Below are 14,899 nucleotides of genomic sequence, written 5' to 3' on the forward strand. Positions count from 1 at the left end.
TGTCCTTCTTTTCTTTTTCTTTTTTCTGTTCAGCTACAGTGATTTCCACAGCTGTGTCTGCCAGCTCATTGATCCATTCTTCTGTATCATATGATCAACTGTTAATTCATTTTAGTGTATTTTAAAGTTGTATTTTTTATTTTTATTATTGCAGTGTAACTGACATATAACTTTATAGTGTTTTATAAACAAAGTATTGTTGATTTACAGTATTATATTAGTTTTGGATATACAGATAGTGATTCAATATTTTTACAGATTATACTTCATTGAAAGTTATTACCAGATAATGGCTATAATTCCCTGCACTATGCAGTATCTTCTTGTTGCTAATCTATTTCATATACAGTAGTTTGTATTTCTTCATCCCATTACCCTGTCTTGTCCCTATCCCCTTCCCTGACCCCACTGGTAAGCACTTGTTTGTTTTCTATTTCTGTAATTGTGTTTCTGTTTTCCTATATATGTATTCATTTGTTTTATTTCTTAGGTTCCACATCTAAGTGATATCATATAGTATTTATCTTTCTCTGATTTAATTCACTAAGCATAATGTTCTCTAGGTTCATCCATGATGCTGTAATTGGCAGAATTTCATTCTTTTTTATGGCTGAGAAATAATCCATAGGAAAGCTACGACAGACCTAGACAGTGTGTTGGAAAGCAGACATTACTCTGCCTGCTCTGTATAGTCAGGGCTGTGGTCTTCCCAGTGGTCGTGTACGGTTGTGAGAGCTGGACCATAAAGAAGGCAGAGCACCAAAGAATTGATGCCTTCAAACTATGGTGGAGAAGACTCCTAAAAGTCCCTTGGACAGCAGGGAGATCAAACCAGTCAATCGTAAGGGAAATCAACCTTGAACATTCGTTGGAAGGGCTGATACTGAAGCTGAAGCTCAAGTATTTTGGTCATCTGATGCGAACAGTCAACTCATTCGAAAGGTCCCTGGTGCTGGGAAAGATTGTGGGCAGAAGAAGAAGAGGGCATCAGAGGATGAGATGGCTGGATGGCATCACTGATGCAATGGACATGAACTTGGCAAACTTCAGGAGATAGTGAGGGACAGGGAGGCCTGGTGTGTTGCAGTCCATGGGGTCACAAAGAGTCGGATATGACTGGGTGACTGAACAACAACAATAATCCATTCTTATATGTATACCAGATCTTTATCCATGTGTATGTTTATGGACACTGGATTGCTTCCATATCTTGGCTATTGTAGTTAATACTTCTATGGACATTGGAGTGCGTGAATCTATTTAAATTAGTATTTTCATTTTTTAGCTATATACACAAAAGTGAGATTGCTGGATCATATCATAGTTCTATTTTTAGTTTTTGGAGGACTCTGCATACTGTTTGCTATAGTGGCTGTACTGATTTACATACCTGCCAGTAGTATACAAGGATTCCTTTTTTACTCCATCCTTGCCAACAGTTGTTTGTGGTCTTATGATGACAGCTATTCTAAGGGGTGATAGCTGATAGCTTATTGTGGCTTTGATTTGCATTTCTTTAATAATTAGTGACATTGACCATCTTTTCAGGTTCCTGTTAGCTTCTTAGGAAGATTTCTCTTCAGGTTGTCTGCCCCATTTTTGATTGGGTTGTTTGGGTTTTTTTGACATTGTTTCTTGATACTGAGTTGTATGAGCTATTTATATTTTTTGGATAATAACCCCATGTTGGTCATATCATTTGCAAATATTTTCTCCCATTCCTTAGGTCATTGTCTCATTTTGTCAATGGTTTCCTTTCTTGTGCAAAACCTTGTAAGTTTAATTAAGTTTCATTTGTTTATATTTGCTGTTATTTCCCTTGCCTTAGGAAACTGATCTAAAAACAGTTGATACAGTTTATGTCATAGATTGTTCTCTAGGAGTTTTATGATTTCAGTACTTAGATTTAGGTCTTTAATCCATTTTGATTATTTTTGTTGTTGGTGAGGAAATGTTCTGTTCTCATTGTTTTACATGTGGCTGTCCAGTTTTCCAAGAACCACTTGTTGAAGAGACTGTTTTGTCCATTATATCTTCTTGCCATCTTTGTCATAGATTAATTGTCTACAGGTGCATGAGTTTATTTCTGGGCTCTTTATTCTGTTCTATTGATATGTGAAGTGTTTGGGAGAGAGTTTCAATTTCAGATGAAGGGACTCTGGTAACTCAAAGTCATATTGTTGTTCAGTCCTTCAGTCCTGTCCAGCTCTTTGCAACCTCATGGACTGCAGCACGCCAGGCTTCCCTATCTTTCACTATATCCCAGAGTTTGCTCAAACTCATGTCCATTGAGTTGATGATGCCATTCAACCATCTTATCCTCTGTCGCTCCCTTTTCCTATTGCCCTCAATCTTTCCCAGCATCAGGGTCTTTTCCAGTGAGTCAGCTCTTCACATCAGGTGACCAGTGTATTGGAGCTTCAGCCTCAGCATCAGTCCTTCCAATGAATATTCAGGGTTGATTTCCTTCAGGATTGACTAGTTTGATCTCCTTGCAAGAGTCTTCTCCAGTACCTCAGTTCAAAAGCATCAATTCTTTGGTGTTCAGCCATCTTTATGGTCCAACTCTCACATCAGTACATAACTACTGGAAAAACTATAGCTCTGACCATATGGATTTTGTTGGCAAAGTGATGTCTCTGCTTTTTAATATGCTGTCTAGGTTTGTCATAGCTTTCTTCCAAGAAGCAAGCATCTTTTAATTTTTATGGCTGCAGTCACTGTCTACGTGATTTTGGAGCCCAAGAAAATAAAGTCTGTTATTGTTTCTATTTTTTCCACATCTGTTTGTCATGAAGTGATGGGACTGGATGCCATGGTCTTAGTTTTTTAATGTTGAGTTTTAAGCCAGCTTTTCCCCTTTCCTCTTTCACTTTCATCAAGAGGTTCTTTAGTTCCTCTTCACTTTCTGCCATTAGGGTGGTATCATCTGCATATCTGAGATCATTGATATTTCCCACATTAATCTTGATTCCAGCTTGAGCTTCCTCCAGCCCAGCATTTCACATGATGTACTCTACATAGACATCAAATAAGCAAGGTGACAATATACAACCTTGATATACTCCTTTCCCAATTTTGAACCAGTTCATTGTTCCATGTCCGGTTTTAATTGTTGCTTCTTGACCTGTATACAGGTTTTTCTGGAGGCAGGAAAGGTGGTCTAGTATTCCCGTCTCTTGAAGAATTTTCCATAGCTTGTTTTGATCCACACAGTCAAAACCTTTAATGTAGTCAATGAAGCAGAAGTAGATTTTTTTTGGAATTCCCTTGCTTTTTCTGTGATCTTATAGATGTTGGCAATTTGATCTCTGGTTCTTCTGCCTTTCGTAAATTTAACTTGTACATCTGAAAGTTCTCGGTTCATGTACTGTTAAAGCCTAGACTGAAGGATTTTAAGCATTCCCTTACTAGCATGGTGGGCTTCCCTTGTGGCTCAGCTGGTAAAGAATCCACTTGCAATGTGGGAGACCTGGGTTCGATCCCTAGGTTGGGAAGATCCCCTGGAGAAGGGAAAGCCTACCCACTCCAGTATTCTGGCCTAGAGAATTCCGGGGACTGTGTAGTCCGTGGGGTTGCAAAGAGTCAGACACAACTAAGCGACTGTCACTTTACTAGCATTGTAGATGAGTGCGATTGTGCTGTAGTTTGAACATTCTTTGGCATTACCCTTCTTTGAGATTGGAATGAAACCTGACCTTTTCCAGTCCTGTGGCCACTGCTGAGTTTTCTAAATTTGCTGGCATATTGAGCGTAGCACTTTCACAGCATCATCTTTTAGGATCTGAAATAGCTCAGCTGGAATTCATCACCCTCACTAGCTTTGTTTGTAGTAATGCTTCCTAAGGTCCACTTGATTTCACACTCCTGGATGTCTGCCTCTAGGTAAGTGATCACACTGTCATGGTTATCTGGATCATTATAACCTTTTTTGTATGATTCATCTGTGTATTCCTGCCTCCTCTTCTTAATGTCTTCTGCTTCTGTTGGGTCCCTTCCATTTCTGTCCTTTATTATACCCGTCTTTGCATGAGATGTTCCCTTGATATCTCTAATTTTCTTGAAGAGATCTCTAGTCTTCCCCATTCTGTTGTTTGCCTCTGTTTCTTTCCATTGTTCACTTAAGATGGCTCTCTCGTCTCTCCTTGCTCTTCTTTGGAACTCTGCCTGCAGACGGGTATATCTATCCTTTTATCTTTTGTGTTTCACTTCGCTTCTTTTCTTAGCTGTTTGTAAGCCCTCCTCAGACAACCATTTTGCCTTTTTGCATTTCTTTTTCTTGGGGATGGTTTTGATTACTGCCTCCTGTACAGTATTAGGAATCTCCATCCATAGTTCTTCATACATTCTTTCTATCAGATCTAATCCCTTGAATCTATTTGTCACTTCCAGTGTATAATCATAGGATTTGGTTTAGGTCCTACCTAAATGGCCTCGTGGTTTTCACTACTTTCTTCAATTTAAGTCTGAATTTGGCAAGAAGGAGTTTATGATCTAACCCACAGTCAACTCCCAGTCTTGTTTTTCTGACTGTATAGAGCTTCTCCATCTTCGACTGCAAAGAATATAGTCAGTTTGATTTCAGTATTGAGCATCTGGTGATGGGCAGAGTCTTCTCTTGTGTTGTTGAAAGAGAGTGTTTGGTATGGCCAGTAGGTTCTCTTGGCAAAACTCTATTAGCCTTTGCCCTGCTTCATTCTGTACTCCAAGGCCAAACTTGCCTGTTACTCCAGATACCTCTTCACTCCCTATTTTTGCATTCCAGTCCGCAATGATGAAAAGGACATCTTTTTTTGGTGATAGTTTTAGAAGGTCTTATAGATCTTAGTAGAGCCATTCAACTTCAGCTTCTTCAGCATTGGTGGTTGGTGCGTAGACTTGGATTACTGTGATATTGAATGATTTGCCTTGGGAACAAACTGAGATCATTCTGTTGTTTTTGAGACTGTACCCAAGTACTGCGTTTCAGACTCTTGTGTACTGCATTTTGGACTCTTGTGTAATGCAAGGGCTACTCCATTTCTGATAAGGGATTCTTGCCCACAGTAGAGATTTAATAGTCATCTGAATTAAATTCACCCATTCCCATTGATACATAGACAAATACCAAAATCAGTATTGTTTTAACTTTGAGTTATAATTCTTCTTGTTTTCTATACAATTTTAAAAGACAAGTGCATAAAAATAATTATAACTGTTCTGCTAATGAATACATGGCATATAAAGATATAATTTGTAACATCAATAAAATAAAGGGTGATAGCAGAGCTGTAAAGGTGGTTTAATGCAATTGAAATTAAGTTGGTTTCAGCTTAAGATAGGATAAATTTGAACCCATGTAGTCTGACTTGCAGAGCCTAGACTTTCAACAAGCCTCTTCCCAGTGACAGCTGCTCAGGAAAGTGGTCAAATGAAAACCACAGAAAAATTTCCATTTCCTTTTGCTTTAACAACACTTGTTGTAATTTTGTTCTTTTTCATCTAGGCCATCAGGACCCATCTTATTTATCCCAGTGGTCCCTCAAAATACAGTTCACTCTGCTTTGGCATTCAGTGAAAGTTAGTTGATGATAAAACTAAATGAATGGGATTCTTCTTCTTCTCCCTCTCCTTCTGTTGACTCTGACTGGAGGAAACAAGAAAAGTGAAGATACTGACCTCCACACTGTATAACAGTTTCTTGACACTCATCTTTATGTGATTAAAGACCTTTTACATATTTGTACTTTATAGACTTTGAAACTGATGATGCATGGGTCCAGTATAACATGTTACAAGGTTTTGTCTGTAAAGATTAAAGAGTAAATGTTCTAACACAGTCTGTCACTCAGCAAACAGTTGACTTACACCAAAGGACATTTCCTTAGATCCATTTGTATTTATCCTTAGACCCAAATGCCTTGGGGGAGAGAAAGGGATTATGAGCCCCTCTCTATCCAGGCTGCAGGATGCAAGTGACAGTGCAGTAACTTATCCCTGGCTTTGCTGTGTCACAAGAGTACTCCTTCTTTTCTGGGAATGCAAGACTTTCAGTACCCCAATATGTCCTCTAGTAAAAGCCCTTCTCTGGGAGGAGGAATGGGCAAAGGAGGCAGAGGAAGCACCAAATATAACAACATAGTGTGACTTTATAAGGTCAAAATTAAATTTTCCCCGATTTATAACATTTTCAAGCATGAGGCAGTATGGCCTTGCCCATGATTCCCCATGACTGTAACAGGTATTTAGAAGCAGGTGATCTCATTCAGAACATCCAATAAAACCTCCACCTGGGAGAAGCTACAGGGATTGTACCTATAGTTCACCCGTGTGGTGAGTCAGGTTAGAGTTTTAATTAGCTCTGCAGTCCGTATCAAAACACCTGGGGTACTAACCAACTGAGTGGTCCAGTCAGACAGACTGTATGGAAATCTCAGTAGATGAAGGGTATAAATCTGCATTTCTGTAGGCTTGCCAGTTGATTAACTGCTTTTCCTCAGGTTTGTTTTTTTTTAACAGTTTCATTGAAGTATAATTAACGTACAATATACTGCACATATTTCAAGTGTACTTGATAAGTCTTGATATAAGAATATAGCATGAACCCATAACCACAATCAAAATAGCAAACATATCCATCACCCTTCAGATTTTCTTTGTGCCACTTTGTAATCCATCCCTCTTTCCTCTCCTGAGGCCCCTATTCCCAAGCAACCACTGATCTGCTTACTGTCACTATGGATTAGTTTGCGTTTTTGAGAGGTTTTATATAAATGGAGCCCTTCATAAGCTTAAGACTGCCATAAAAGAAAAATCTGAATTTAGGAAAAGTTTGGCACAGTAGAAAGTAATGTTTATAACAGAAATTAAGTTGATATATATATGTTTTCTACTCCTTTTTGTATGAATTTCTGTTTTTACATTATTATTAAATAATACAGCCTATCTAAACATGGACAGAGGAGCCTGGCAGGCTACAGTTCATGGGATTGCAAAGAGTCAGACACGATTGAGCGACTCAGCACAAAGCATAGCACATACCTAAACATAAGATTTTTTTTAAATTAAAATTTTAGTAATGTTTCATGTTTATATCCATAAAGCTGCCTCCTGAACTTGAAGTTGTTTCATTTGATCTTGGTCGCCTTTTGTTTTTAATTTTTCTGCAGAGCATATAGGATCGGGCAGTGCAGAGATGTCAAAGTGCTTAGGCTGATATCCTTGGGAACCGTGGAGGAGATCATGTACTTACGACAAGTATACAAGCAGGTGAATGTATTTCCCTTTTTCTATTTAAAAGTTAATATATGTCAGTTTTAGGAAATTAATAATAAATTTGTATACAAATATATTTCTATTTCATTCTAGCTATAATAATGAATTTAATAAGATGATGAAATATACTCTAGAATACACTTCTAAAAAACTAATTCTTTGGTTCATTGAATTTTAGAGCTGAAGTTTTCTTACAGCAATACTTTACTGTACACACAAAATCATCTTGGGATCTTTAAAAATACTGATTCTCATTTAGTAGTACTGGGTAGAGCCCAAGATTCTGCATTTTAAACAAGCTCCCGGAAGTGCTAACACTGCTAGTCTACAGACCACAGTTTGAGGAGCAAGGTCACAGCTAAGTGTATGCCACAGATGTGGTATCAGTGTACCCAGACAGCCTGCGCTGTCTGGACAGCAAGATTACCTAAGCCAGGTTCCATCCTTGAGTAGCCTCTTCTCAGAATAGACATTCACATGTTACCATTTTCTGTACGTGCCATAACATGAAGAAGACTAGAGAGGAAAACCATAGAGATATCTAATACAAACGTTTCAGGTTTTATATAATGAAACCAGGACCCAGGATGCCCCAATATATGGAATCATAGGAATAGACCTCAAGTGCAGTTAACTACTGTGCTGGTGTTTTTAATATTCATCTAAAATTGCATTAACTCTGTGCTATCCTTAGGGTATCAATTACTGCTCCATTTATGCCTCTAAACAAAGTTTATTTAGTCTATAACTGCCCACTTGAGAAGATCTGGAATGAGGTTCAAGTTTAATTATAAATGTTAAATTTGAATTACTCCCTATATATTTAGTTGGAATCTGTTTAAGAGCAAACATCTGCTACATGTGGTGGTAGTTAACCTAAGAATGATCCAACCTTAAATTTATGCTATTTTCTTAATTCTAAAAGTAGAATTGTACACAGAAATTTTTATTTTTCTTAAAGCATTTAGCTTTGTAAGAAACTTTTAACCTTTTTGTTCTTTGGTATAGCACAGTGCCTGAAAATTATCTTTTCAGACATATTTAAGTAATCTTGGGAAAAAGTAGAATATTGTTTTTTGCATCTTTGGAGCAGCTCTTTAAAATACTATCTTTGACTTGTCACAAGTAAGGCTCTTTTCTCAATCCCATTATTTCCTTTTGCCTGTTTGGCCTGTTACATAATAATATGTAATAAAAAGTCTTCAGAACATGAAAGTAATTAAAGTTGTTAGAAGTTTGTATGATCTAATTGCTTATTAAAATAAACCTTAGGGAACATTCAGCCATACAACTTGGTAGGCACAAATAAAGATAAGATGGCCATCATGTGAGAAATGGCGTAAATGTGACTTAAAAGATTGATTGGATTTTGAACCAAGGGTGCAAATGACAAACACACTCTAGCCTCACAAGTGTTCTCAGATCTCTTGGAGCGGGGGCGGGGAATCTAAAATGATGTTTAAAAAAAAACCTGTAAAAATATTGGAAAGCAAAAGAGTTCTCTCTGCGGGCTAGAAATGATAAGGAACCCTGAAAGACAAAGGGCAGCTGAGATCAGATTGAAGGAAGAAATCAGTCATGAGAAGATTACTGGAAAAGGTAGGTGCAACTTACGAATATTCCAAGCTTAGAGTCATAGATACTAAAAAAAGAAAGGAGACTTGGGTTAAGTATAATGCCCCCTCTTTGGGGTATTATTAATAATCTAACATGATCTTTCCCCCATTGTACCAAACTACAGCCAATGGAAATGTTTGCTCTCTACTAGGAACAAAACATAGAAATACTGGAAGGAAAGAAGCAAAGCTCCAAATTTTTGCTGAAATAGAGAAGAAAGTCCAAATAATAAATGCCTGGAAACCCTTCCACCTGCTCCCTGCTTTAAATAATTATTGCAGTTGGCCTAGATGAGCATGTAAGACATTTGAAGTCAGATGAAACACGCCCCCCCCCCCCCAAATAGTTACTATGGAACAGTTTTGGAAAATAAACACTATGAAAGTGTCCCTCAGAGATACCAGGTCCTAATCTCTGGAACCTGTAAATGTTACTTTATATGGAAAAAAGGATCTTTGCACATGTGATTAAGGATTTTTTGAGATGGGGAGATTAGCCTTGATTGTTCAGGTGGGCCCTAAGTCGTGATTTATAAATAAGAAGCAAAGGGAAATCTGACACAGACAGAAGAGAAGGCAGTGCCACAGGGCAGAGATTAGAGCTAGGTAGTCACAAACCAAAGAATGCTGACAGCCACCAGAAGTGAGAAGAGGCAAGGAATGGATCCTACCCTAGAGCTTGTGAAGAGAACATGGCTCTGCAAAACTTGATTTTATTCCATTGATACTGGTATCAGACTTATAGCCTCCTGTAAGAGAATAAATTTCTATTGTTCTAAGCCATCAAGTTTATGATAATTTGTTACAAGAGATATAGGAACTAACATGTGCGTGTGTGCTCAGTTGTGTTTGACTCTCTTCAACCCCATGAATTGTAGCCTGCCAGACTCCTCTCTCCATGGAATTTTTCAGGCAAGCATTCTGGAGTGGACTGTCATTTCTTCTTCCAGTGGATCTTCCCGACCCAGAGACTAAACCCATGTCTCTGATATCTCCTGCATTGGCAGGCAGATTCTTTATCACTGTTCTATTTGGGAATCCTCTAGGAACTATTATAGGCACTGAAAAAATAACATCAGAGAAAACAAAAGTAATAGAAAAGAGTAGAAGATTTTTAAAAAACTATAAATATTCAAAAGGTAAGTGAGGTTGTAGGATCCTGGAAATAAGAAAAGACTACTGGAAAAATATCCATTAGAGATCCAGAAATGAAAAACTCCAGCAATAGGCTGAATATCAAAGAGCAAAGTTTCATCTAAAAGAACGAGCCACACAGTTCTTCTAGATTACAGAGCAAAAAGACAGAGACAGAGTACATGTAAGAACAGTTAGGAGGAATGAAGGTTAGATCTAGGACTTCCAGTGTCAGTCTTATAGTTGAAGAAGTTAACAGAAGGAAGAAGCCCCAAATAAAGGATGAAACTTTTAAGTAGTAGAAAATAAGAGTCCACAGATTATTATATGAGCCTACTGAGTGCTAAATAGGATAAATGAGAATAGATCCACACTTAGATTGTCTTTTTATAGTTGTAAAATACCAAGGATAAAAAGATAAATCCTTAAAATTCCCAGAGATAAACTTTATGGAGAGGAAAAAAAAATTATAAAAGTACTAGAATTAGGTAGATATCTAATTGTTATTAGCAATATTGGCTATCTAGGAGCAGTAACTTAAAATGAGGGGAAATTATAGCTCTGTATTATCAGAGAAAGTGAATGAATTTTTAATTCAAAAGTTTTCCGCAGTGGTGGAAACTTTTCCTTCAGTGGTGAATTATACCAAACATTTAATATTCCTCTTGAGAACAGAGAAGGGAACAATTCCAGCCTACTTTAGAAAGATAGAAGAATACTGAAACCAAAATTGGCAAAGAAAATTATAGACAAATATGTCTCATGAACATAAACATAAAAATCTTTAACAAAGCCTCTGTTAGAAGTTGAATTGTGCCCCCCCTCCCCCACCACAAAAAAGTGAAATAAAAAACATGGCGAAGTCCATAACCTCTGGTAGCTGTGAATGGGATCTTACTTGGAAGTAAGATCTTTGCTAATGTAATCAAGTTAAATGATGTTATACTCTATTAGCTGCTGCTGCTAAGTCGCCTCAGTCGTGTCCGACTGTGCAGCCCCATAGACAGCAGCCCACCAGGCTCCCCCATCCCTGGGATTCTCCGGGCAAGGACACTGGAATGGGTTGTCATTTCCTTCTCCAATATACTCTATTAGGGTGGGCCCTAATTCTGGTATGACTGATATTCATACAAAAGGGAAATCTGGATGCAGACAAACACAGAAGGAGGATGCCATGTGATGATAGAGGCAAAGACTGGCGTGATGAAGCTGTGAACCAAGGAATGCATAGAATTGCCAGCAACTACCAGAAACTAGGAAAAAGAAAGGAAGGATTTTCCTTCCCTTAGAACTTTCAGAGAGAGTATGGCCTTGCCAATATCTTGATTTTAGACTTAGTCTCCAGAACTGAGAGCGAATAAATTTCTATTGTTTTATACCATGTGGTTTATGGTACTTTGTTACAGCAGCCTTAGGAAACTGATGCAGCCTCTAAGGCAAATGTTGTAAATTTGACTGCATTTTTATATGAAACTTCTGTATGACAAAGGAAGTACAAGCCAAATTAAAGGACAGACAGGAGGAAATATTTGCCATAAATATAATAAACAAAGGAGTAGCATCTATAATATATAAAGAACTCCTACAAATCAATAAAAAGACTATGATTAGACATTTTAGTGAAGAAAAAATACTAATGTACACATAATGCATACGAAAAGATGCTTAACCACACTTATAATTGAGAAATACAAAATAAAATAAGATTGTGTTCTACATGTTCTACAAAATACTTTTTGTTCCGTGGGGTATTTTTTAGGGAGCTGGGGAGATTAATGTTGCTTATTATTGGTGGAGATACTTTTAAAGAGATACTCACTTAGTGTTTTTGGAATACAGCGAGCACTTATTTTAGAAGTTAATTTAACAGCATTTTTAAATGCATTTTCTCCCTTTTTACCTTGTAGAAATATTCTCACATATGCACAGTGAAGAATGACAAGGATTTCTGTTCAGAATTGTTAGTATTTGTTTGAAAAATGGAAAAAAAGAATAGCCTAAATGTCCAACAGTAACAGAATAACATAAATTCTGATATACCACATTATGGAATACCTTGCAACAGCAAAAAATTTTTTTAAAGATTATAGAGCAAATGTATCTATGTGACACAATCTTTAAGACATTTTAAGTGGGGCAAAAAAAGTAACTTGCAGAACATGTATACCAATTGTGTTCGTTTATAAAACTATTTATGTATATTTATGTATATAAAATTTACATAAATATACATAAAAATTTATGTATCTAAAAATAGCTCTAACTGCATTGAAAAATCTCTATGAAGGATAAACCTAAATATTACAGTATTGGTTAGATTGATAAGGGATAATCTGTATCATTCAGGGAGACTTGCCCTTTGATGTTTTTGTTTACATTTGTTTATGATAAAAGTCTTCAGGTATTTTATACTTAAAAACACTTATACAATGATACAGTGACTGTGCTCCTTCTGGTTTGGAGCACTGCATATAATCTAGTTTGACATCAGAAATTCATCTTTCACGTATATATAATTTATTTAGCAGTAAATATGTATTTACAAAAGAGTTGCAAGAACAGCACAGAGAACTCCAAATTAACTTCACCTAACTTCTCCAGTTGTTCTCTCACTCAGCCATGATCTTTATTCTTTTTCTGAACTATTTGAAAGTTGTAAACTTATCACCTCTACATTCTCTGTATTTCTGTTTAAATGTACATATAAAAATAGCTTTATGCATTATAAACACTCAGTTTTACATATTTTTCTGCAGCTTGCTTCTCCTTCATCCCCTACTCTCTTCTCAAAAATGTAGGTATCCAAATCAAGAAACTAACACTTACAGCATTACCTTATAATTCATAGAACCCATGCAGATTTCATCAGCTTTCCTGGCAACGTCTCCTTTCTCCTTCTGGCTCAAATTCCAATCCAGGATCGTAATTACATTTCTTTTTGTGTCTCCTAAGTTTTCTTCAGCCTTAAGTTGTGCAGGCTTTCCTGGTCTTTCATGACCTTGACAGTTTTAAAAAGTAAAGCCTTTCCTTGTGTATACTTTCTCTCAGCGTGTCCATTTGATGTTTCCTCATGTCCTAACTCAAGCAGCTTTCACAAGAATGGCACAGAAAGAATGCTGTGCTCTTCTGATCGCATTGTCAGAAGGCTCCTAGTGCCTAGAGGACCTGACCCGCCAGTGATATTAATCTTGATCACCTGTCAAGTTTGTGTCTACCAGCTTTCTCCACTGCAGAGTTACCACTTTTTTCATTTGTAAGTTGATATATGTATATTATGAGAAGATCATCGGAGACCATGCCAATACAGTCAGCCCTCTGTTTCCATGGTTCTTCTTTCACAGATTCAAACAACTGTGGATTAAAGTGACACTTGAATTTTCTCTGTGCTAGCTATTTGTATACCATTTATGTTCAGTTCAGTTTAGTCACTCAGTTGTGTCTGACTCTTTGCGACCCCATGGACTGCACCAAGCTTCCCTGTCCATTGTATTTACATGTATTTATACAGAGTTTGGGCTTCCCTAGTAGCTCAGCTGGTAAAGAATCTGCCTGCAATGTAGCAGACCCCGGTTTGATTCCTGGATCAGGAAAATCCCCTGGAGAACGGATGGGCTACCCACTCCAGTATTCTTGGGCTTCCCTGGTGGCTCAGATGGTAAAGAAACCACCTGCAGTGTGGGAGACCTGAGTTCGATCCCTGGGTTGGGAAGATCGCAGAAGGAGGGCATGGCAACCCACTCCAGTATTCTTGCCTGGAGAATCCCCATGGACAGAGGAGCCTGGCAGGCTACAGTCCATGGGGTTGCAAAGAATCATACACCACTGAGCAACTCGGCACAGCACAGCACACAGAGTTTACATTGTATTAGGTGTTATAAGTAATCTAGAGATGATTTAAAGCATATAGGAAGGTAATCCTTAGCTTATATGCAGATACTATGCCATTTCATAAAAGCAGCTTGAGCATGCATGGTTTCTGATATACATGGGGGTCCTGGAACCATACCAAGGGATGAGGGACAACTGTACCCTGTTCCTCATCAGCTTTAGTGTTCATTGATGATTCCTACCTGAATCAGCTACCACTGTGATGGTTTGTCAGATGGTGATTTTTCTGTTTCCATTATTACTTCTTTTATATTTGTTGGCATTTTACCAAAAAGAGAGCTTTCCTTTCTCTTCCATTGATTTAATCTGTGTGGACTCATGGGCTAGTATTTTAGTAACAAATTTTAGGAACACACTGAATATCATGAATTGTTTTTAATGTTCAAACTCATTTTTTGACCAGTGAGAACCCCTTCAAGGGGCCTTCTGTCTCATTTTGGCAAGCTCTCATGATGCTTATTGCACCTCCTTACTGTGGTGGACTGAGTAATCAGATCAGATCAGATCAGATCAGTCGGTCAGTCGTGTCCGACTCTTTGCAACCCCATGAATCGCAGCACGCCAGGCCTCCCTGTCCATCACCAGCTCCTGGAGTTCACTCAGACTCACGTCCATCGAGTCAGTGATGCCATCCAGCCATCTCATCCTCTGTCATCCCCTTCTCCTCTTGCCCCCAATCCCTCCCAGCATCAGAGACTTTTCCAATGAGTCAACTCTTTGCATGAGGTGGCCAAAGGACTAGAGTTTCAGCTTTAGCACCATTCCTTCCAAAGAAATCCCAGGGCTGATCTCCTTCAGAATGGACTGGTTGGATCTCTTGCAGTCCAAGGGATTCTCAAGAGTCTTCTCCAACACTACAGTTCAAAAGCATCAATTCTTCGGCGCTCAGCCTTCTTCACAGTCCAACTCTCACATCCATACATGACCACTGGAAAAACCATATAGTCCTCCACATATACCTGCATCCTAATTCCCTGAACACACCTGGATTATGTGGGTGAGCCCAG

At 38.0% G+C, this 14,899-nt stretch overlaps 1 protein-coding gene across 4 annotated transcripts in view; it reads left to right on the forward strand.

Annotated features, from left to right (window-relative positions):
- ERCC6L2 (ERCC excision repair 6 like 2) overlaps nt 1-14,899 on the forward strand; it is a 157,113-nt gene that overhangs the window by 87,910 nt on the left and 54,304 nt on the right. For all 4 annotated transcript variants that reach the window (XM_086417014.1, XM_086417012.1, XM_086417013.1 and 1 more), the window contains one exon: nt 7,149-7,248. In XM_086417014.1, coding sequence (XP_086273140.1) covers nt 7,149-7,248 — 100 coding nt within the window. The remainder of the gene's footprint in view (nt 1-7,148; nt 7,249-14,899) is intronic.

Source organism: Bos grunniens, chromosome 8 (assembly GCF_055505025.1).
Source record: "Bos grunniens cultivar Pamir isolate PY7600 chromosome 8, Bosgru_T2T1.0, whole genome shotgun sequence".
Classification (NCBI taxonomy): domain Eukaryota; kingdom Metazoa; phylum Chordata; class Mammalia; order Artiodactyla; family Bovidae; genus Bos; species Bos grunniens.